This window comes from Agelaius tricolor, unplaced genomic scaffold (genome assembly GCF_023055355.1).
Source record: "Agelaius tricolor isolate 1412-34295 unplaced genomic scaffold, bAgeTri1.0.p SCAF_66, whole genome shotgun sequence".
NCBI classification, from domain to species: Eukaryota; Metazoa; Chordata; class Aves; order Passeriformes; family Icteridae; genus Agelaius; species Agelaius tricolor.
Genome location: NW_027269326.1, coordinates 1,569,257 through 1,591,867, shown reverse-complemented (window position 1 = coordinate 1,591,867; position 22,611 = coordinate 1,569,257). Strand labels below are relative to the sequence as shown.

At 47.7% G+C, this 22,611-nt stretch overlaps 1 protein-coding gene and 1 long non-coding RNA gene across 8 annotated transcripts in view; both read right to left on the bottom strand.

The window, feature by feature from the left end:
- The window catches only part of CADM3 (cell adhesion molecule 3), a 35,722-nt gene that overhangs the window by 6,134 nt on the left and 6,977 nt on the right, over nucleotides 1-22,611 (bottom strand). For both annotated transcript variants that reach the window (XR_011684426.1, XM_071456999.1), the window contains exons 2-7: nucleotides 13,554-13,694; nucleotides 10,815-10,967; nucleotides 9,163-9,300; nucleotides 8,103-8,273; nucleotides 6,380-6,470; nucleotides 1,675-1,844 (exon numbers count right to left, since the gene is read on the bottom strand). Coding sequence is in view for 1 of the 2 variants with exons in the window: in XM_071456999.1 (XP_071313100.1) it covers nucleotides 1,675-1,844; nucleotides 6,380-6,470; nucleotides 8,103-8,273; nucleotides 9,163-9,300; nucleotides 10,815-10,967; nucleotides 13,554-13,694 (864 nt within the window). In the remaining variant the exon portion in view is untranslated. The remainder of the gene's footprint in view (nucleotides 1-1,674; nucleotides 1,845-6,379; nucleotides 6,471-8,102; nucleotides 8,274-9,162; nucleotides 9,301-10,814; nucleotides 10,968-13,553; nucleotides 13,695-22,611) is intronic.
- Nucleotides 2,008-5,683, bottom strand: LOC139584802 (uncharacterized). Of its 6 annotated transcripts, none has more exons than XR_011676835.1 (3): nucleotides 3,514-5,683; nucleotides 2,400-3,414; nucleotides 2,008-2,142 (listed from the first exon to the last, which is right to left on the bottom strand). It is a non-coding gene; the product is annotated as an uncharacterized lncRNA (long non-coding RNA). The 6 variants fall into 6 exon arrangements; XR_011676833.1 differs by having other exon boundaries at nucleotides 2,045-2,142; nucleotides 2,262-3,414; XR_011676831.1 differs by lacking the exon at nucleotides 2,008-2,142 and having other exon boundaries at nucleotides 2,283-2,507; nucleotides 2,621-3,414.

Below are 22,611 nucleotides of genomic sequence, written 5' to 3'. Positions count from 1 at the left end.
TGGCTTTAGGGACAAAAGTGGCAATTCCACCAAGGCTGGATGTGGAGCTCTGTGTCTGTTGTGACAGGGCAGTGCCACCAGGCGGGCAAGGGACAGTGGGTGCCACCTCTCAAGGACAGCACGAGGCACCCGGGGTGAGCTCCTGGATGGGTGCAGAGAGCTCTGGGTGCTCACACAGGGGACACACAAGGGGTGACACGGGAGTGGCTGCACAAGGTTGGGCATTTGGGGGCTCATTCTGGGCAGGCTGAGGGAGGGGACACAGGGGACAAAGTGCCACTGAGGTGCCACCACACTGCAGGGGAAGGAGCCAGGAAAGGGAAGAGCTGGAGCAAGGGAGGAGAGCAGGAACTTTTGGATTTCCTCTGGATTTCCCAAATCCAAGGAAAAATGGCAGGGAAATGGGATCATGTGGGGTGGGCATGGGCTGGGATGGGCATGGGGAGCTGGGGTGGCAGCCAGGGGTGGGCACTGGCAGCAGCACACAGCACACACAGCCCTGAACCACGTGTGACACACGGCATGGGGACATGGGGACACACAGAGAGCCCTGAACCACGTGTGACACATGGCATGGGGACACACAGAGAGCCCTGAACCACGTGTGACACACGGCATGGGGACATGGGGACACACAGAGAGCCCTGAACCACGTGTGACACATGGCATGGGGACATGGGGACAAGCAGAGCACAGTCAGGGGACAGCACCACGTGGGGAGCAGCAGGAGCTGCCCCTTCCCACCCCAGGTGTCAGGGTGACAGGGTGACACTTTTTGGGCACACAGGATGCAGTGCCCCCTGTGCACAGGTGACAGACACAGTGACACATTATGGTCACACAGGAGGCAGTGCCCTCACCCATAGGTGACACAGTGACACATTCTGGGCGCACAGGATGCACAGGTGACACAGTGACACATTTTGGGCACACAGGGGGCAGTGCCCTCACCCACAGGTGACACAGTGACACTTTTTGGGCACACAGGATGCACAGGTGACACTTTTTGGGCACACAGGGGGCAGTGCCCTCACCCACAGGTGACACAGTGACACTTTTTGGGCACACAGGATGCACAGGTGACACTTTTTGGGCACCCAGGGGGCAGTGCCCTCACCCACAGGTGACACAGTGACACTTTTTGGGCACACAGGTGACACAGTGACACATTTTGGGCACACAGGATGCACAGGTGACACAGTGGCACATTCTGGGCACACAGGATGCACAGGTGACACAGTGATACATTTTGGGCACCCAGCAGGCAGTGCCCTCACCCATAGGTGACACAGTGACACATTTTGGGCACACAGGATGCACAGGTGACACAGTGACACATTTCAGGCACCCGGGGGGCAGTGCCCTCACCCATAGGTGACACAGTGACACATTTCAGGCACCCGGGGGGCAGTGCCCTCACCCGTAGGTGACACAGTGACACTTTTTGGGCACCCAGAATGCACAGGTGACACAGTGACACATTTCAGGCACACAGGAGGCAGTGCCCTCACCCATAGGTGACACAGTGACACTTTTTGGGCACACAGGATGCACAGGTGACACAGTGACACATTTTGGGCACCCGGGGGGCAGTGCCCTCACCCATAGGTGACACAGTGACACATTTCAGGCACCCGGGGGGCAGTGCCCCGGTGCCACCAGGGCCACACTCACCGCTGACATCCAGGTTGTACTTGGCCACCACGCTGCCCATGGAGCTGGTGGCCGTGCACACGTAGGTGCCGCTGTCGCTCTTGTTGAGGAAGGGGAAGATGAGGACGCTGTCGGAGCTGAGCTGCAGGGGAGCGTCGCTGCCCTCCTTCTCCCAGAGGAATTCCTGCGGGCTGGGCACAAAACCAGGCATGGGCCTTCCTTGTCCTGCTCTCCTGGGCAGCTCGGGGTTAATGCCATGGGGTCTTTTATAGGGTGGGGAAGGTAAAATCCTATAGGAATGGGGTGGGGGAAGGTAAAATCCTATAGGAACGGGATGGGATCAACTGATACCTTGGGGTTTTGCTGTTCTGATTCCTTGGGGTTTTCTGTGTTTTTCTGTTCAGCTTTACATTAATGTTACTAATGGGATCTTTTTACAGGGTGGGGAAGATAAAATCCTATAGGAACAGGATGGGGATAAACTGATACCTTAGGTTTAAGTTTTTCTGTTCTGGTTTTCTGATTAGCTTTATATTAATTCCACTGGGATCTTTTCATAGGGTGGGGAAGGTAAAATCCTATAGGAATGGGAAGGGATCAGCTGATACCTTGGGGTTTTGCTGTTCTGATTCCTTGGGGTTTTCTGTTGTGTTTTTCTGTTCAGCTTTATATTAATGTTACTGGGATTTTTCACAGGGTGGGGAAAGACAAAATCCTATAGGAACAGGATGGGGATAAACTGATACCTTGGGGTTTCAGGTTTTCTGTTTAGCTTTACATTAATGTTACTGGGATCCTTTTACAGGGTGGGGAAGATAAAATCCTACAGGAATAGGATGGAGATAAACTGATACCTTGGGGATTTTCTGTTCTGGTTTTCTGTTCAGCTTTATATTAATGTTACTGGGATCTTTTATAGGGTGGGGAAGGTAAAATCCTATAGGAATGGGATGGGATCAGCTGATACCTTGGGGTTTTGCTGTTCTGATTCCTTGGGGAATTCTGTTGTGTTTTTCTGTTCAGCTTTACATTAATGTTACTGGGATTTTTCACAGGGTGGGGAAGACAAAATCCTATAGGAACAGGATGGGGATAAACAGATTCCTTGGTTTAAGATTTTCTGTTCTGGTTTTCTGATTAGCTTTATATTAATTCCACTGGGATCTTTTCACAGGGTGGGGAAGGTAAAATCCTATAGGAATGGGATGGGATCAACTGATACCTTGGGGTTTTGCTGTTCTGGTTCCTTAGAGTTTTCTGTTGTGTTTTTCTGTTCAGCTTTACATTAATGTTACTGGGATTTTTCACAGGGTGGGGAAGACAAAATCCTATAGGAACAGGATGGGGATAAACTGATACCTTGGGGTTTCAGGTTTTCTGTTTAACTTTACATTAATGTTACTGGGATCCTTTTACAGGGTGGGGAAGACAAAATCCTACAGGAATAGGATGGAGATAAACTGATACCTTGGGGTTTTGCTGTTCTGATTCCTTGGGGAATTCTGTTGTGTTTTTCTGTTCAGCTTTACATTAATGTTACTGGGATCTTTTATAGGGTGGGGAAGATAAAATCCTACAGGAATAGGATGGGGATAAACTGATACCTTGGGGTTTCAGGTTTTCTGTTCAGCTTTACATTAATGTTACTGGGATCTTTCTACAGGGTGGGGAAGATAAAATCCTACAGGAATGGGATGGAGATAAACTGGTACCTTGGGGGTTTTCTGTTGTGTTTTTCTGTTCAGCTTTATATTCATGTTACTGGGATCTTTTCATAGGGTGGGGAAGATAAAATCCTATAGGAACAGGATGGGCATAAACAGATTCCTTGGTTTAAGATTTTCTGTTCTGGTATTCCACGGGGATCTTTTCACAGGGTGGGGAAGATAAAATCCTACAGGAATAGGATGGAGATAAACTGATACCTTGGGGTTTTTCTGTTGTGTTTTTCTGTTCAGCTTTATATTAATGTTACTGGGATCTTTTATAGGGTGGGGAAGGTAAAATCCTATAGGAATGGGAAGGGATCAGCTGATACCTTGGGGTTTTGCTGTTCTGATTCCTTGGGGTTTTCTGTTGTGTTTTTCTGTTCAGCTTTATATTAATGTTACTGGGATTTTTCACAGGGTGGGGAAAGACAAAATCCTATAGGAACAGGATGGGGATAAACTGATACCTTGGGGTTTTTCTGTTCTGATTCCTTGGGGTTTTCTGTTTTGTTTTTCTGTTCAGCTTTATATTAATGTCACTGGGATCTTTTCATAGGGTGGGGAAGATAAAATCCTATAGGAACAGGATGGGCATAAACAGATTCCTTGGTTTAAGATTTTCTGTTCTGGTTTTCTGATTAGCTTTATATTAATTCCACAGGGATCTTTTCACAGGGTGGGGAAGAGTAAATCCTATAGGAATGGGATGGGGCCAACTGATTCCTCAGGGTTTTTCTGACCAGCTTTATATTAATGTTACTAGGATTGTTTCACAGGGTGGGGAAGATAAAATCCTATAGGAATGGGAGATGGGGACAAACAGATGCCTTGGGGTTTTTCTGTTCTCATACCCTGGGGTTATTCTGTTGTGTTGAAGTTTTTCTGTTTAGCTTTCTATTAATGTTATGGGATCTTTTTATAGGGTGAGGAGGCAAAATCCTACAGGAATGGGAAGGGGTAAACTGATTCCTTGGGGTTTAAGTTTTTCTGTTTAGCTTTAAAATAATTTTACTGGGATCTTTTCATGGGTAGGGAAGACAAAATCCTATAGAATGGGAAGGGGTAAACTGATTCTTTGGGGTTTTTCTGATCAGCTTTATAATAATGTTACTGGGATCTTTTCACAGGGTAGTTAAAACAAAACAATTCTATAGGAATAGGATGGGGATAAACTGACACCTTGGAGTTTAAGTTTTTCTATTTTTCTGTACAGCTTTATATTAATGTCACTGGGATCTTTTTATAGGGTGGGGAAGACAAAATCCTATAGGAATGGGATGGGGATAAACTGATACCTTGGGGTTTTTCTGTTGTGTTTTTCTGTTCAGCTTTATATTAATGTCACTGGGATCTTTTTACAGGGTGGGGAAGATAAAATCCTACAGGAATGGGATGGGGATGAACTGATTCCTTGGGGTTTTGCTGTTCTGATACCTTGGGGTTTTTCTGTTCTGGTTTTCTGTTCAGCTTTATATTAATGTTACTGGGATCTTTTCATAGGGTGGGGAAGATAAAATCCTACAGGAACAGGATGGAGATAAACTGATACCTTGAGGTTTTTCTGTTCTGGATTTCTGTTCATCTTTATATTAAATGTTACTGGGAACTTTTCACAGGGTGGTTAAAACAAAACAATTCTATAGGAATGGGATGGGGATAAACTGACACCTTGGAGTTTAAGTTTTTCTATTTTTCTGTACAGCTTTATATTAATTCACTTGGATCTTTTTATAGGGTGGAGAAATAAAATCCTATAGGAATGGGATGAGGATAAATTGATACCTTAGGTTTAAGTTTTTCTGTTTAACTTTATATTAATGTTACTGGGATCTTTTTATAGGGTGGTTAAGACAAAACAATCCTATAGGTACAGGATGGGCAAAAACTGATACCTTGGGGTTTTTCTGTTGTGTTTTTCTGTTGTGTTTTTCTGTTCAGCTTTATATTAATGTCACTGGGATCTTTTTATAGGGTGGGGAAAAGTAAATCCTATAGGAATGGGATGGGGATGAACTGATTCCTTGGGGTTTTTCTGTTCTGGTACCTTGGGGTTTTTCTGTTGTGTTTAAGTTGTTCTGTTCTGTTTTTTTGTTTAGTTTTCTATTAATGTTACTGGGATCTTTTCACAGGGTGGTTAAAACAAAAGAATCCTATAGGAACAGGATGGGCATAAACTGATTCCTTGGGTTTAAGTTTTTCTGCTCTGTTTTTCTGTTTGTATTAATAGTATTGGGATCTTTTTATAGGATGGGGAAGACAAAATCCTATAGGAATGGTATGGGGCAAACTGATTCCTTGGTGTTTTTCTGCTCTGTTTTTCTGTTTAGTTTTATATTAATGGTACTGGGATCTTTTCACAGGGTGGGGAAGAAAGAATCCTACAGGAATGGGATGGGGATAAACTTTTTCCTTAGGGTTTCAGTTTTTCTGTTCAGCTTTGTATTAAGTGTTCCTAGGATCTTTTCACAAACAATCCTATTCTAGCTGGAGACCCAAGGCAAATCTCTTCAAACTTCAGGCCCAAATCATAAACCAGGTGAAAAGAGGCCAGCAAGGAGGATGAAACTTCATCATTTGAAGCTATGAACTGGACAATTAACTCCTATATGCAAATATTCTAAAACAAAACTTATCAACTAGACTAAAACTTATAAACCAGACTAAAACTTATTAAAATGTGAGATGTCATGACCAGACCCCTCTTTTGCTTCCATCCTGGGGCCATCTGGACAGTGCCAGGGTGTGGCTTTTGATGACAATTCAATAAAAATTCACTTTATTCCTCTTAAGTCCATCCAGTTCCAGCTCCTTGAGGCTGTCCCAGGACACAAAGGGGAAATGTTTAATTTAGGGACGAGCCAGGATGGATCTGCTGCTCCAGGAGAGGACAGGGAGCTCCCATGGAACCCCAGGACAGGGAGACCCCAAACCCAGCCAGCACCTCCTGGGGTGGGGTGTGGCACCTGGAGAGGGAGGGGAGGCCCTGAGGAGGAGGAGGGAGGTGAGGAAGGCCTTACATGGGGTTGCCCTGCCCGTCACATTGCAGCTGCAGCTTCTCCCCCTCGCGTGGGTACTGCGGGTGAGGCTCGATCTTCGCCGTGGGCTTGTCTGGAAAAGGGGAGAGGAACAGTGGGGTGAGGGCCTGGCACCCCAAATCCTGCCCTGGAACCCCAAATCCTGCCCTGGAACCCCAAATCCTGCTCCTGGGATCCTAAATCCTGCCCTGGAACCCCAAATCCTGCCCTGGAACCCCAAATCCTGCCCTGGAACCCCAAATCCTGCCCTGGAACCCCAAATCCTGCCCTGGAACCCTAAATCCTGCTCCTGGGATCCTAAATCCTGCCCTGGAACCCCAAATCCTGCCCTGGCACCCCACATCCTGCCCTGGAACCCCACATCCTGCCCTGGAACCCCAAATCCTGCCCTGGCACCCCAAATCCCGCCCTGGAACCCCAAACCCTGCCCTGGCACCCCAAATCCTGCCCTGGAACCCCAAATCCTGCCCTGGAACCCCAAACCCTGCTCCTGGCACCCTAAATCCTGCCCTGGCACCCCAAATCCCGCCCTGGAACCCCAAACCCTGCCCTGGAACTCCAAATCCTGCCCTGGAACCCCAAACCCTGCCCTGGCACCCCAAATCCTGCCCTGGAACCCTAAATCCTGCCCTGGCACCCCAAATCCTGCCCTGGAACCCCAAATCCTGTCCTGGAACCCCAAATCCTGCTCCTGGCACTCCAAATCCTGCCCTGGCACCCCAAATCCTGCCCTGGCACCCCAAATCTTGCTCCTGGCACCCCAAATCCTCCCTCTTATACTCCAAATCCTGTACCTGACACTTCAAATCCTGCCCTGGCACCCCAAATCCTGCACCTGGGATCCTAAATCCTCCACCTGGGATCCTAAATCCTGCTCCTGGCACCTCAAATCCTGCCCTGGCACCCCACATCCTGCATCTGAGATCCCAAATACTGCACCTGACACATCAAATCCTGCCCTGGAACCCCAAATCCTCCATCAGGCACCCCAAATCCTGCACCTGGGATTCCAAATCCTGTGCAGGGATCCCAAATCCTGCCCCGGGCATCCCAAGTCTTGCCCTGAAACCCCAAATCCTGAACCTGCCATCACAAATTCTACCCTGGAACCCCAAATCCTTTCCCTGGAACCCCAAATCCTGCCCTGATACCCCAAATTATTCTTTCCCTGACACCCCAAATCCTGCCCCTGGCACCCCAAATCCCACCCCTGGGCAAGTTCTGGGTGTGCAGAGCTGAGGGGGGACAACACCCAGGGGTAGGGGCAGCACTCAGGGGGTGCTCCCATGTCCCCCACCCCATCAGCAGCACAGGGAACAGGGACAGGGGAATGGGGACAGGAGTGGGAAGTGGAGCAGGGAAAATCCCTGGGAGATGGGGACAAGCAGGATTTGGGGACAAGCAGGATTTGGGGACAGGATTGAGGGAAGTTAAGAAAGAAGAAACCCCTGGGAGATGGGGACAAGCAGGATTTGGGGACAGGATTGATGGAAGTGAAGAAAGGAGAAACCCCTGGGAGATGGGGACAAGCAGGATTTGGGACAGGGGCGGGAAGCTGAGGGTGTGTGTGTCACCATGCAGGGGCAGTGTCACCGTGCCCCATGTGTGACAAGACCACGATGTTCACGTGTCCCTGAGCACCCCAGGCCACCTGTGTGGTGTCCCCTGAATGTCCAACCACACCCCAAACGTCCCCCCCACGTACAGTGGACCTGCAGCTTCTGCGTGGTGGATCTCTCTGAGTTCTGCAGGGACTCGTGGTCCACGGTGCAGGTGACCTCGACCTCGTTGTCCTCCTTGGTGACACGGAACTCCACCCTGCTGGTCACCGTGAAGGTTTTGCCATTGGGGTCCTCCACCACCTCGGTGCCCGAGTCTGTGGGGACAGGGGACAGGGACAGATGGCACACTGAGCAGGGGACAGCCCTGCCTGCGGGAAGGGGCAAAAATAGAAATTTCCACGGAAGGGTTTGAGCTGCAGCCACAGGAGAAGCTTGGATTGATGTAAATATTGTACAAACGTTATTGTGGTTGTATTATAATTAAATTATAATAGTATTATAACTGTATTATAATTGCATTATCACTGTATTATAATTGGATTATAGCTGTATTATAATTGGATTACAGCTGTATTACAAGTGTATTATAACTGTATTATAATTGCATTGTAACTGTATTATAAATGCGTTATAAATGTATTATAACTGCATTATTATGATTGTAACAATACAATACACTGACATTAAGCAGAAAAATCACAGATTAGTTAGAAAGTTGTATTAGTTTAGAAGGTAAAATATAATATAATATAATATAACATAATATAATATAATATAATTATTATATATTCTATATTATATAACTATATATTGTTATATATTATACAATTAATATGATAGAACATAATATTATATATAACAATATAATATAATTATACTTTATGATTTTATATTATCTTATATATAATATATATAATATAATGATGTATATATTTTATATATATCATTATATATATAAAAATATATTTTATCTATTATATACACAATAGTATAATTATATATTACCTCCTAACAAACAAACCTGTGACTGCCCTCGCCCTATAACCAAACACCCCCTGAAACCCCCCAACCTCCATCGCTGCCATTCACCCATCCCCAATCAGCCCCACCCTCCATTCCCACAGCTCCAACGCCCCCTGTCCCCCCGTGCGCTGCCCCCGCGGTGTCCCCAAGCTGTCCCCACCCCCGGACAGCGCCACCCACCCTTGATGTCCCTGTTGCCCTTCCTCCAGCGCAGCTGCGCCGCGGGTTTGCTGCCGGACGAGCGGCAGATGAGCCGCGCCACCTTCTCCTCATCGATGGGCTGCTCGTGGCCGAAGATCTGGGGCTTCTGGGGGATTCCTGGAGGAGGAGACAAAAAAACCCCACAAACCTGAGCTGGCAGTGCCACCGCGAGGTGCGACACGCACGCAGGTGATGGGGTCTGGGAGCTGCTGATGGGGGCTGTGGAATCCTTTCCTTAGGGAAATCCTGCCCTTGGCATCCCAAATCCTGCCCCTGGAACCCCAAATCCTGCCCCTGGAACCCCAAATCCTGCCCTGGATCCCAAATCCTGCACCTGGAACCCCAAATCCTGCCCTGGAACCCCAAATCCTGCTCCTGAAACCCCAAACCCTGCACCTGGTATTCCAAAACCTTCTCCTGGCATCCCAAATCCTTCTCTTGGCATCTCAAATCCTGCTCTGGAACCCCAAATCCTGCCCTGGTATCCCAAATCCTGCCCTGGATCCCAAATCCTGCCCTGGAACCCCAAATCCTGCCCCTGGTATCCCAAATCCTGCACCTGCAACTCCAAATCCTGCTCCTGGAACCCCAAATCCTGCTCCTGGATCCCAAATCCTGCTCCTGGATCCCAAATCCTGCCCCTGGAACCCCAAATCCTGCTCCTGGATCCCAAATCCTGCCCCTGGAGCCCCAAATCCTGCTCCTGGAACCCTAAACCCTGCTCCTGGAACCCTAAACCCTGCACCTGGTATTCCAAAGCCTTCTCCTGGCATCCCAAATCCTTCCCTTGGCATCTCAAATCCTGCTCTGGCACTCCAAATCCTGCTCCTGGTATCCCAAATCCTGCACCTGCAACTCCAAATCCTGCCCCTGGTACTCCAAATTCTACACTTGGAACCCCAAAACCCTGCACCTGGTACTGGGAAATCTTTTAGCCAGGGTGGTACAGTCTGAACTTTAGGCACAGCCTGGACTTTAGGGACAGTGGAAAATCTTTTAGGAAGGGTGGCACAGTCTGGACTTTAGGGACAGTCTGGACTTTAGGGACAGAGGGAAATCTTTTAGCCAGGATGGCACAGTCTGGACTTTAGGAAAAAAGGGAAATGTTTCAGCAAACGTGGCAAAGTCTGGACTTTAGGGACAGTCTGGACTTTAGGGACACTGAGAAATCTTTTAGCCAGGGAGCACAGTCCAGACTTCAGAGATAGTTTGGACTTTAGGAAAAGAGGGAAATCTTTTAGCCAGGGTGGCACAGTCTGGGCTTTAGGGAAAAAGGGAAATGTTTCAGCCAACGTGGCACAGTCTGGACTTTAGGGACAGTCTGGACTTTAGGGACACTGCGAAATCTTTTAGCCAGGGAGCACAGTCCAGACTTCAGAGATAGTTTGGACTTTAGGAAAAGAGGGAAATCTTTTAGCCAGGGTGGCACAGTCTGGGCTTTAGGGAAAAAGGGAAATGTTTCAGCAAACGTGGCACAGTCTGGACTTTAGGGACAGTCTGGACTTTAGGGACAGTCTGGACTTTAGGGACAGTAAGAAATCTTTCAGCCAGGGTGACACAGTTGGGGTTTTAGGCACAGTGGGCAATCTTTCCTCAAGAGTGGCACATGTAGGGCTGTCCCCATGTCCTACCCAGCACGGTGACCAGGGCCTTGGCTGTCCTCACGGGCATGGTGAAGATGGAGCAGGTGTACTCGCCCTCGTCGGCCAGCACCACGTCGCTGATGCTGATGGTCAGCTCGTTGGGGGTGGATCTCTCCAGCTGGATCCTGTTATCCCGCAGGGCTGGGGACAAAAGGGACAGTGGGCTCAGTGCCACCAGCCCAGCTGAGTGCCATCATCTCAGCCACCACCCCAAGCTCAGTGCGACCACCCCAGCTGAGTGCCACCATCCCAGCCCAGTGCCACCACCCCAATCACCATCCCAGCCCAGTGCCACCATCCCAATCACCACCCCAGCTGAGTGCCACCATCCCAGCCCAGTGCCACCATCCCAGCTCAGAGCCACCACCCCAGCTCAGAGCCACCACCCCAGCCAAGTGCCACCACCCCAATCACCACCCCAAGCTCAGTGCCACCACCCCAGCCCAGTGCCACCACCCCAGCTCAATGCCACCACCTCAGCTCAGAGCCACCACCCCAGCCAGCAGCAGCTCCCAGGGTGGCAGCATTGGGTTTTACCTCCTTTTTCCCCAACTGTGGGGTTTTATTTCATTTTTCCCCAACTGTGGGGTTTTATCTCTAGTCAGGATTTTACCTCATTTTCCCCAACTGTGGGATTTTACCTCCAGTTGGGATTTTACCCCATTTTTCCTCAACTCTGTGGTTTTACCTCCTTTCTCCCCAGCTGTGAGATTTTACCTGGAGTTGGGATTTTACCCCATTTTGAAGGTTTTCCTCCTTTTTCCCCAGCTCCAGGGTTTTACCTCCAGTTGGGGTTTTACCGCATTTATCCCAAACTGTGAGATTTTACCTAATTTTTCCCCAGCTTTGGGGTTTTATTTCATTTTTCCCCAGCTGTGGGGTTTTATTTAATTTTTCCCCAGCTGTGGGGTTTTACCTCCAGTTGGGGTTTTATATCATTTTTCCCAGCTTTGGGGTTTTAGCTCCTTTTTCCTCAACTGTGAGATTTTACCTGGAGTTGGGATTTTACCCCATTTTCCCCAATTTTGAAGGTTTTCCTCCTTTTTCCCCAGCTCCAGGGTTTTACCTCCAGTAGGGGTTTTACCCCATTTATCCCGAACTGTGAGATTTTACCTCATTTTTCCCCAATTGTGGGATTTTACCTGGAGTTGGGATTTGACCTCATTTTTCCCTGACTTTGGGATTTTTACCTCATTTTCCCCAACTGTGGGATTTTACCTCATTTTTCCCCAGCTCTGGGGTTTTACCTCCTTTTTCCCCAGCTCCAGGGTTTTGCCTCATTTTTACCCAACTGTGGGATTTTACCCCATTTTTCCCCAAACTGTGGGGTTTTACCCCATTTATCCCCAAACTGTGGCATTTTACCCCATTTTTCCCCAAACTATGAGATTTTACCCCATTTTTCCCCAAACTGTGGGATTTTACCCCATTTTTCCCCAAACTGTGGGGTTTTACCCCATTTTTTCCCAACTTTGAGGTTTTACCTCCTTTTTCACCAGCTCCAGGGTTTTACCCCATTCTTCCCCAAACTATGGGATTTTACCTCCCTTTTCCCCAAACTATGGGATTTTACCCCATTTATCCCCAAACTGTGGGGTTTTACCCCATTTATCCCAAACTATGGGATTTTACCTCCCTTTTCCCCAAACTGTGGCATTTTACCCCATTTTTCCCAAACTGTGGGATTTTACCCCATTTTTCCCCAAACTATGGGATTTTACCTCCCTTTTCCCCAAACTGTGGCATTTTACCCCATTTTTCCCAAACTGTGGGATTTTACCCCATTTTCCCAAAAACTGTGGCATTTTACCCCATTTATCCCCAACTGTGGGATTTTACCCCATTTTTCCCCAAACTATGAGATTTTACCCCATTTTTCCCCAAACTGTGGGATTTTACCCCATTTTTCCCCAAACTGTGGGGTTTTACCCCATTTATCCCAAACTGTGCGATTTTACCCCATTTTTCCCCAACTTTGATGTTTTACCTCCTTTTTCACCAGCTCCGGGGTTTTGCCTCATTTTTCCCCAACTGTGGGATTTTACCCCATTTATCCCAAACTGTGGGATTTTACCTCCCTCTTCCCCAAACGATGAGATTTTACCCCATTTTCCCCAAACTGTGGGATTTTACCCCATTTTCCCCCAAACTGTTGCATTTTACCCCATTTTTCCCCAAACTGTGGCATTTTACCCCATTTTTCCCCAAACTGTGGGATTTTACCTCCCTTTTCCCCAAACTGTGGCATTTTACCCCATTTTTCCCAAACTGTGGTGTTTTACCCCATTTTCCCCAGACTGTGGGATTTTACCTCATTTATCCCCAAACTGTGTGATTTGACCCCATTTTTCCCCAAACTGTGTGATTTGACCCCATTTTCCCCAACTGTGGGATTTTACCCCATTTTTCCCCAACTGTGAGATTTTACCCGATTTATCCCCAAACTGTGGGGTTTTACCCCATTTTTCCCCAGACTGTGGGATTTTACCTCCCTTTTCCCCAAACTGTGGGATTTTACCCCATTTTTCCCCAAACTGTGGGATTTTACCCCATTTTTCCCCAAACTATGAGATTTTACCCCATTCTTCCCCAAACTGTGGGATTTTACCCCATTTTTCCCCAAACTGTGGGGTTTTACCCCATTTTTCCCCAAACTGTGGTGTTTTACCCCATTTTCCCCCAGACTGTGGGGTTTTACCCCATTTCCCCCCAGCTTTAGGGTTTTACCTCGTTTCTCCCCGAAGTACAGGGTCTGCTGGGCAGGGTTGGACCACTGCAGCGAGGAATCATCGGGATCCTCCACCTGGCACTTGAGCACCACCGTGCCCCCGGCCACCACGGTCTCGTCCGACGTTGTGGGCTGGCTCTCTGCACGAGGAGAAGGACAATTCCTGGTGTCACCTCCCTCCAGAGCATCCCAGGGGACAGCACTGTCCCCAAAAGCCACCTGAGCACAGCTCTGTGGTGTCATCTGCAGGGATGGCCCCAAAAACCAGGGGGGTTTGGCCTCATTCCTGAGCTGGGATGGGTCCTGCCACCCCACCTGCAGCACCCGTGGGGACAGGGGACACTGCTGTCCCCAAGGCAGCTCCCAGGGACAGGAGCACGGCCCCAGAGCTGCTGGAGGGTCCTGCCACGAGCAGATCCCTGCAGAGCATCCCAAAATTGGGCAGTGAGGATGGAACTGGGGATGGGGATGAAGGGTGAATCCCAGCTTGAGGCTTCTCTGGAAGTCCCGGCCAGGGAGGGACTCATGGAATGGGCTGGGTTGAAGAGACCTAAATGTCACCCAGTGCCACCCCTGCCATGGCAGGGACACTTTCCACTGTCCCAGGGTGCTCCAAGCCCTGCCTGGGATGCAGCAGGAGCGGCTGGCACTGCCTGGTGGCATCTGGGGAGGGACTGACCCTGGCACTCCCTGCCAGGCACTCCTGGGATGCTCCATTCAGCACCTCCATCCCTGCACAGGCACCCCCAGCCCAGGGAGTGCCACCTGTGGGTGCCACTGTCCCCCTCCCAGTGCCACCCCTAAGGGCAAGCGTCACATTCACATTTTCTGGAAAAAACCCTTTGCCCAGGATTCTTCTCCTGGGAGGCTGAGAAGCCTCAGAGAAAAAGGAAAACAATATTTATCTGATTTGCTTCTCCTGTGTTTGGCTGCTTTGGAATGTGTTTGGAGATTGTTTACCAACACGTGATTGTTTCACTGGTTTCATGTGACTTTTTTTGAATTAATGACCAATCACAGCCAAGCTGTGCCAGGACTCTGAAGAGAGTCACGAGATTTCCTTATTATTTTTTTAGCATTCAGTAAGCATCCTTTCTGTATTCTTTAATATGGTATAGTTTAGTATTCTAAATTATAATATAGTATTAGGGATATATATATATATATATATATAATATTATATGTATATATATCCCTAATATACAGTATTATATAATATAGTATTAAAAAGTAACATATAATATAGTATTATATAATGATACTATAGAATATATACATAATATCATATATAATCATATATAATATGATACCATATGATATATATTATATAATGATACTATATAATATATAATATACATATATAATATATATAGTATACATAATATATAATATAATATATACATATATTATATATATTATATATAATATACAATATATAATACAGTACAGTATAATCTAATATAGTATAATATAGTGTAATGTAATATGATATATAATATAATATAATATAATATAATATAATCAAGTAATATATAATATAGTATTATAAAGTCATAAATACAATATAGTATTATAATATATATAATATACAATATATAATATATTATATATTATTTATAATTATATAATATATACAATAGCATTATATAGTACTATACAATACTATTACACAGTGCTGTATATAATACTATTATATACTATTTTAAAATAATAAATCAGTCCTCTGAGAACATGGAGTCAGGTTCACCATTCCTCCCTGCCATGAGGGTCCCTGCAAATAGAGCAGGCCAGGACGTGCTCCTGTCCCTCCCCTGGCTGTGTTCCTTCAGCTCCTCCTCCTCTCCTTCCTCCCTTGGAGCAGCCCAAGGGCAGGGAGAGCAGCTCCAGGATCAGATAACCCCCCCAGCCCAAGGACAGCTATTTTTGGGAAGCTGCCGTGCCAGGGACAGGGGGGACGTGGCACAATCCCCCGGCCCAGCAAATGGAAACACCTGAATTTCCTCGTTCTCCACACACAAGGTGAAAAGAAATTTATCCTTGTGCTGCCATCACAAACTCCTCAAAGCTCAGGAAGGAGGTTTTGGAGGAGGGCAGCACAAGGTTGTTGGCCTTGCCTGTTAAAACCCAGAAAGGCTGGGCTGGAAGCACCCAAGGACGGAATTTTCAGGAAGGAAATCCCCATTTATTTATTTCATATATATAGGATTTAACTTTTGATTTATTTATGATTTATTCCTTCCTTTGGGAAGGAATTCCTCTTTGCCAACGGTGGGCAGGCCCTGGCACAGCTGTGGCTGCCCCTGGACCCCTGGCAGTGCCCAAGGCCAGGCTGGAGCCACCTGGGACAGTGGGAGGTGTCCCTGCCATGGCAGGGGTGGCACTGGGTGACATTTAGGCCCCTCCACCCCAACCCATTGTGGCATTCCCCGAGCCCCTCCCTGGCCAGGATTTCCAGAGAAGCCTCAAACTGGGATTAAAACCATTCCCAGTGTCCCTTCATGCCCAGGATCATCCAGTGCCAGCCTTGCCATGCCCTGCTCAGCCTGGCCTTGGGCACTGCCAGGGGGGGAGCAGCCACAGCTGCCCTGGGCACCCTGTGCCAGGGCCTGCCCACCCTGGGAAAGAGGGAATTCTTTACCAAAGGAAGGAATAAATAAATAAATAAATAAATAAATAAATAAATAAATAAATAAATCCTTAATAGATAGCTAAATAAATAAATAAATATGTGTATATACATATATATAGAGAGAGATATTAAAAAATTAGATATATGTAATAAATAAATGATATAATTATAAAAATAAATTTAATAATAAAAATAAAATAAAATAATAAAAATATTTGTATAAACAAATCAATAATAAAAATAAAAATATAAAATATCACTATACAAAAATTTAAAAATTAATAATAAAAAATAAAATTTTCATAAATAAAAATATAATATAAATAACAAAATATAAAATATAATACATTTCCAATAAATCAATAAAAATAATAATGGATAAATCCAAATCAATCAATCAATCCAAGCCAGCAGCACCAGCCTGACCCCAGCCCAGGGGACTCAGAGCAGGGACTGTCCCCAGGTGCCACCCCTGTGCAGCCAAGGCTGGGCAGGGCTGGCACCACGAGCTGTGCCAGGTGCTGCCCACACCGGGAGCATCCGCCCTGCCCGTGCCAGCCCAGGCTGTGCCACCTGCCAGGGCTGGCACTGCCCCTGCCTCCTCCTGCCACTGCCACGGCCTGGGGGCTGCAGGGACCCCTCAGGGCTCCCTCGAGCCCCTGCTCAGGGAAATGGAGCAGTTATTTTCAGGGGAAATACATTTTTTAAAAATTTTTACTTTTTAAAATATATATATCATATATATATATTTAATATATTTTAATAGATATTTTATATATATTCTATATAATTCTATATTATATATATTTTTTACATATTTCTATACATTATATATATTATATATTATATATTTTATTAGATATATACTGTACTATTTAATATAGATTTTATATATATAAAATACAGATTTTATCTGTATATAAAATACATTTTAATATATTTTATATTTTTAATCTTTTAATATATCTTTTTATTTATTATATTCCAAATATATTTTAATACATATTTCATTAGATATTTTTATATATTCTATATTTTATAGATTTTAATCGATATTTTATATCCATAATATTTAATATATTTTATAGATTTTATATATATTTCTATATAAATATATATGTGTTTATGTATCAATATATATTTTATATTTTTATATTTTTATATGTTATATTTTTAAAATATATTTTCAATGCATATTTTAATATATATTTTATATCTATTTTTCTATATTTTTATATATTATATTTTTTTTTTTTTTTAATAAGGGGGGACATTCTTTCCAGGTGAGGCCTCCTGGCAGCCTGGGCACACTGCCACCCCTCCCTGGCACCATCAGAGGGACCACACCTGGCACAGGAGAGCTCAGATCCAGCCCAGGATCCAGAGCAAGGCAGAAAACCCTAAAACCACCCCAAAAATTCTCTGTGTGGGGCCCAGAGCTGCTGCCCATGTTTGTTTGTGCAGCAGAGCCAGGGAAAACCTGAAGCTCCAGAAAAATCAATATTTCATTAATTAGGGCTGGGCACGTTGGCAGAGGGGCTGCACTCGTGAGGGGGAACGGGGGAGGAAAATGGTGGAGGGAAAGGGTGAGGGAAAGGATGGAGGGAAAGGATGGAGGGAAAGGATGGAGGGAAAGGACGGAGGGAAAGGGTGAGGGAAAGGATGGAGGGAAAGGATGGAGGGAAAGGATGGAGGGAAAGGATGGAGGGAAAGGATGGAGGGAAAGGATGGAGGGAAAGGGTGAGGGAAAGGATGGAGGGAAAGGATGGAGGGAAAGGGTGGAGGGAAATGGTGGAGGGAAAGGATGGAGGGGAGGGATGGAGGGAAATGGTGGAGGGAAAGGGTGGAGGGAAAGGCTGGAGAGAAAGGATGGAGGGAAAGGGTGAGGGAAATGGTGAGGGAAAGGATGGAGGGAAAGGATGGAGGGAAAGGATGGAGGGAAATGGTGGAGGGAAAGGATGGAGGGATGGAGGGAAAGGATGGAGGAAAGGGATGGGGGAAAGGGATGGAGGAAAATGGTGGAGGGAAAGGGTGGAGGGAAAGGGTGGAGGGAAAGGGTGGAGGGAAAGGGTGGAGGGAAGGGATGGAGGGAAAGGGTGAGGGAAAGGATGGAGGGAAAGGATGGAGGGAAAGGACGGAGGGAAAGGATGGAGGGAAAGGTGGAAGGGAAGGGATGGAGGGAAATGGTGGAGGGAAAGGGTGGAGGGAAAGGGTGGAGGGAAGGGATGGAGGGAAATGGTGGAGGGAAAGGATGGAGGGGAGGGATGGAGGGAAATGGTGGAGGGAAAGGGTGGAGGGAAAGGCTGGAGAGAAAGGATGGAGGGAAAGGGTGAGGGAAATGGTGGAGGGAAAGGATGGAGGGAAAGGATGGAGGGAAAGGATGGAGGGAAATGGTGGAGGGAAAGGATGGAGGGATGGAGGGAAAGGATGGAGGAAAGGGATGGGGGAAAGGGATGGAGGAAAATGGTGGAGGGAAAGGGTGGAGGGAAAGGGTGGAGGGAAAGGGTGGAGGGAAAGGATGGAGGGAAGGGATGGAGGGAAGGGATGGAGGAAAGGGTGGAGGGAAAGGATGGAGGGAAAGGACGGAGGGAAAGGATGGAGGGAAAGGATGGAGGGAAAGGACGGAGGGAAAGGTGGAAGGGAAGGGATGGAGGGAAATGGTGGAGGGAAAGGGTGGAGGGAAAGGGTGGAGGGAAGGGATGGAGGGAAAGGATGGAGGGAAAGGATGGAGGGAAGGGATGGAGGGAAAGGGTGGAGGGAAGGGATGGAGGGAAAGGATGTCAACATCTCTGCTGCTCCTGGAGGCCAGTGTGACTGTCCCCATCCCACAGTGATTGTCCCCATCCCACAGTGATTGTCCCCATCCCACAGTGATTGTCCCCATCCAGCCATGAGTGTCCCCATCCAAGAGTGGCTGTCCCCATCCCACAGTGACTGTCCCCATCCCACAGTGACTGTCCCTGTCCAAAAATTATTGTCCCCATCCAGCAAGGACTGGCCCCATACAACAAGTATCCCCATACAATGAGTGTCCCCATCCCACAGTGACTGTCCCCATCCAAATATCATGGTCTCCATCCAGCAGGGACTGTCCCCATCCAAAAATGAGTGTCCCCATCCAGCAGAGACTGTCCCCATCCTGAAGTGGCAGTTCCCATCCAAAAATAAGTGTCCCCATCCATAAATTACTGTGCCCATCCAACAGTGACTGTCCCCACCCAGCCATGAGTGTCCCCATCCTGCAGTGACTGTCCCCATCCAGAAATGAGTGTCCCCATCCTGCAGTGACTCTCCCCATCCAAATATCAGTGTCTCCACCCAACAGGGACTGTCCCCATCCAGAAATGAGAGTCCTTATCCAGCAGTGACTGTCCCCAAATCTCTGCAGCTCTGGGCCTCCAGCCCCACGATGCTCCCAACCAGGAAAAATTGATTTTCTGCATCCCAGGAATTCTGCACCGCAGCCACGGCGCTGCCTGCCCGGAGCAGCTTCACTGCTGGAGATCAATAATGAAATGTTTGATTTCACCTGGAGCACCCTCAGGAAGCAGGGACAGAGGCTGGGAAGAGCCCAGCAGACGTGGGGGACGAGACTGGAGCTGCAGGAGCCTCTCCAAGGAATGTCCTCCCCATCCCAGCTTTTTTCCAGGCTGGGAAAGCATCTCTGGAGCAGAAATAACCCCAGGGAAAACCACCCACTGCTCCAAGCCCTCCAACGCCTCTGGTTCACAGTCACGGCCCAAAAATGTTTCTCATTTCCCTCCCTCATTCTCAAAAAAAACCATTTCTTATCTCTCCCCTTCTTTCCCAAAATTTCCCTCCTTCTTTTTAAAAAAAAATTCCTTCTCATTTCCCTCCTTCTTTCCCAAAAAACATTTCTCATTTCCCTCCTTCTTTCCCAAAATTTCCCTCCTTCCTTCTCAAAAAACCCTTCTTCATTTCCCAAAATTCCCCTCCTTCCTTCCCAAAAAACCCCTCTTCATTTCCCAAAATTTTCCTCCTTCTTTCCCAAAAAAACCCCTCCTTCTTTCCCATTTACTCTGTGTTTATCATCACAAAGATCCAATTCATCCCCTTGGGCACAGATGTTTTCGAAGGCTCCTTTTTCTCCTCTCCAAGGACTTTGTGTTCCAGGAATTCCCTCCTCAGCTCCATCCCCACTTTCTCTGCGTGGATCCTTGCAAGAATCAGCCCTGGCAGGGAGGGAATTTTGAACTCACATAAATCCATGAAGGAATCAGCCCTGGCAGGGAGGGAATTTTGAATTCTTGTGGATCCTTGCAGGAATCAGCCCTGGCAGGGAGGGAATTTTGAACTCACAGATCAGCAAACCTCAGACATCTGCTGTGCACATCCCTTTGCAGGCTGATTTTTGCAGGGTGTGAATCCACAGTCTGGAATATCCAGAGCACAAATTCCAGGCAGCTGAGCAGCTCCAGATTTCCCAGGAGAGGGAAACCTGCTCCTGTTTGGGTGCATCTGCTCCTGCAACTCCAGAGCTGGTTCCTTCCCCAGTCCAGATGTCCTTTGTGCTTGTAGAGTCCATCCAGGCTGTCCCCAAAATGCAGACCCAGGCAGGGAGAAGATGCTGGAGCAGGCTCAGAGCCAAAGGTGAAGGTGGGAGGGATTCAGGCAGATCCAGGACAGGGCTCCACGTGGGGTTAGGCAAAATGCAGTGTTCACTTTGGGGTCAGAAAGTTGAAATTCTCAGCATTTAGGACTCCAACAGACATCCCTGTGTGGTGTCACCTGGCTCTGGATGCAGGAGCTGCAGAATTCAGGGTGTTCCTGTTCTCCTCACAGGGATAAATCCATCCACAAACTCCACTGGTGCCTCAAGTTCCTTCTGGCAGCTCCCACCTTTGCACCTCCAGCCCCCACAGCCACTCCCTCCCTCCCACAGGGTGAAGGGATTGATGCCAGGAATGTCACAGGAATGAAAAGATTCCCTAGAAGTGGCAAACACAACCCTGGGTGTGCTCCCAGCTCAGCTCTGCCATGGACAGGGGTGCTGGGACCTGTGAGATCCAGAGGTTCAGGGGGATCCTGATGTTCCAGCAGGATGGGATCTCATTCCTTGTGACCCTGGGGGCTTCACATCTTCCCACATGAAACCCTCAAACCCCAAATTCCAGAGGATTTCACCACAAATGAGCATTCCCTGACTCCAGAGGCTTCACACTTTCCCACATGAAACCCCCAAACCCCAAATTCCAGAGGATTTCCCTGTAAATGAGCATTCCCTGACTCCAGGGGCTTCACTCACATGAAACCCCCAAACCCCAAATTCCAGAGGATTTCACCATAAATGAGCATTCCCCAACTCCAGGGGACTTCACACTTCCCCACATGAAACCCTCAAACCCCAAATTCCAGAGGATTTCACCATAAATGAGCATTTCTGAGGAGATGAACAGCAAGAGGATGCAGCTTCTCATATGAAACCCCCAAATTCCAGAAGATTTCACCATAAATGAGCATTCCCTGACTCCAGAGGCTTCACACTTTCCCACATGAAACCCCCAAACTCCAAATTCCAGAGGATTTCCCTGAAAATGAGCATTCCTGGGAAGGGGCACAGCAAGAGAATGCTTCTCACATGAAATATCCTCACCCCAAACCCCAAATTCCAGAGGATTTCCCTGAAAATGAGCATTCCTGGGAAGGGGCACAGCAAGAGGATGCTTCCCACATGAAATATCCTCACCCCAAACTCCAAATTCCAGAGGATTTCCCTGAAAATGAGCATTCCCTGACTCCAGGGGACTTCATATCTTCCCAAATGAAATCCCCAAACCCCAAATTCCAGAGGATTTCCCCGTAAATGAGCATTCCTGGGAAGGGGCACAGCAAGAGACACCCCAGCTTCTCATCCCCCCCTGCTCTGAAGCCTGGGGTGTCCCAGGGCATGGGGATGGTCCCCAGCAGCCCCCAGGGCAGGCTCCTGCTCTGAGGGGCACTGATGTGACCTCACAACCCCCTGTGACCAAAGGGACACTGTCACCTCCTGCCACACTGCCCAGGGGACAGCCCAGAGCTGCTGGTGCCACCTGCCCAGCAATTAGCAGCAATTAGCAGCAATTAGCTCCAGAGAGGCTGACTCCAAGTGCTTTGGGAGCACAGGATGCTCCTCTCCTCCTCCTCCTCTTCCTCCTCCAGCCTGGCTGCTCTCAGAGCTGACATTCCCGATGTGACTCCAGCTCCATCTTCACTGCAGCTTCTCCTCTCCTCTTCCTCCCTGTCACAGCTCCCTGAGGGACCCCAAAAGGAGAAAATTCCCCCAAAACCCCAGGGCACAGGGCTGGGTGACCCCTGTGCCAGTGAGTGCTGAGAGGGGGCAGAGCAGAGAGACTGGGCCACCACAAATGCCCCAAACACCCTGACAGCATTTCCTGACCCTGACAGCTCCCTGAAGGACCCCAAAATGA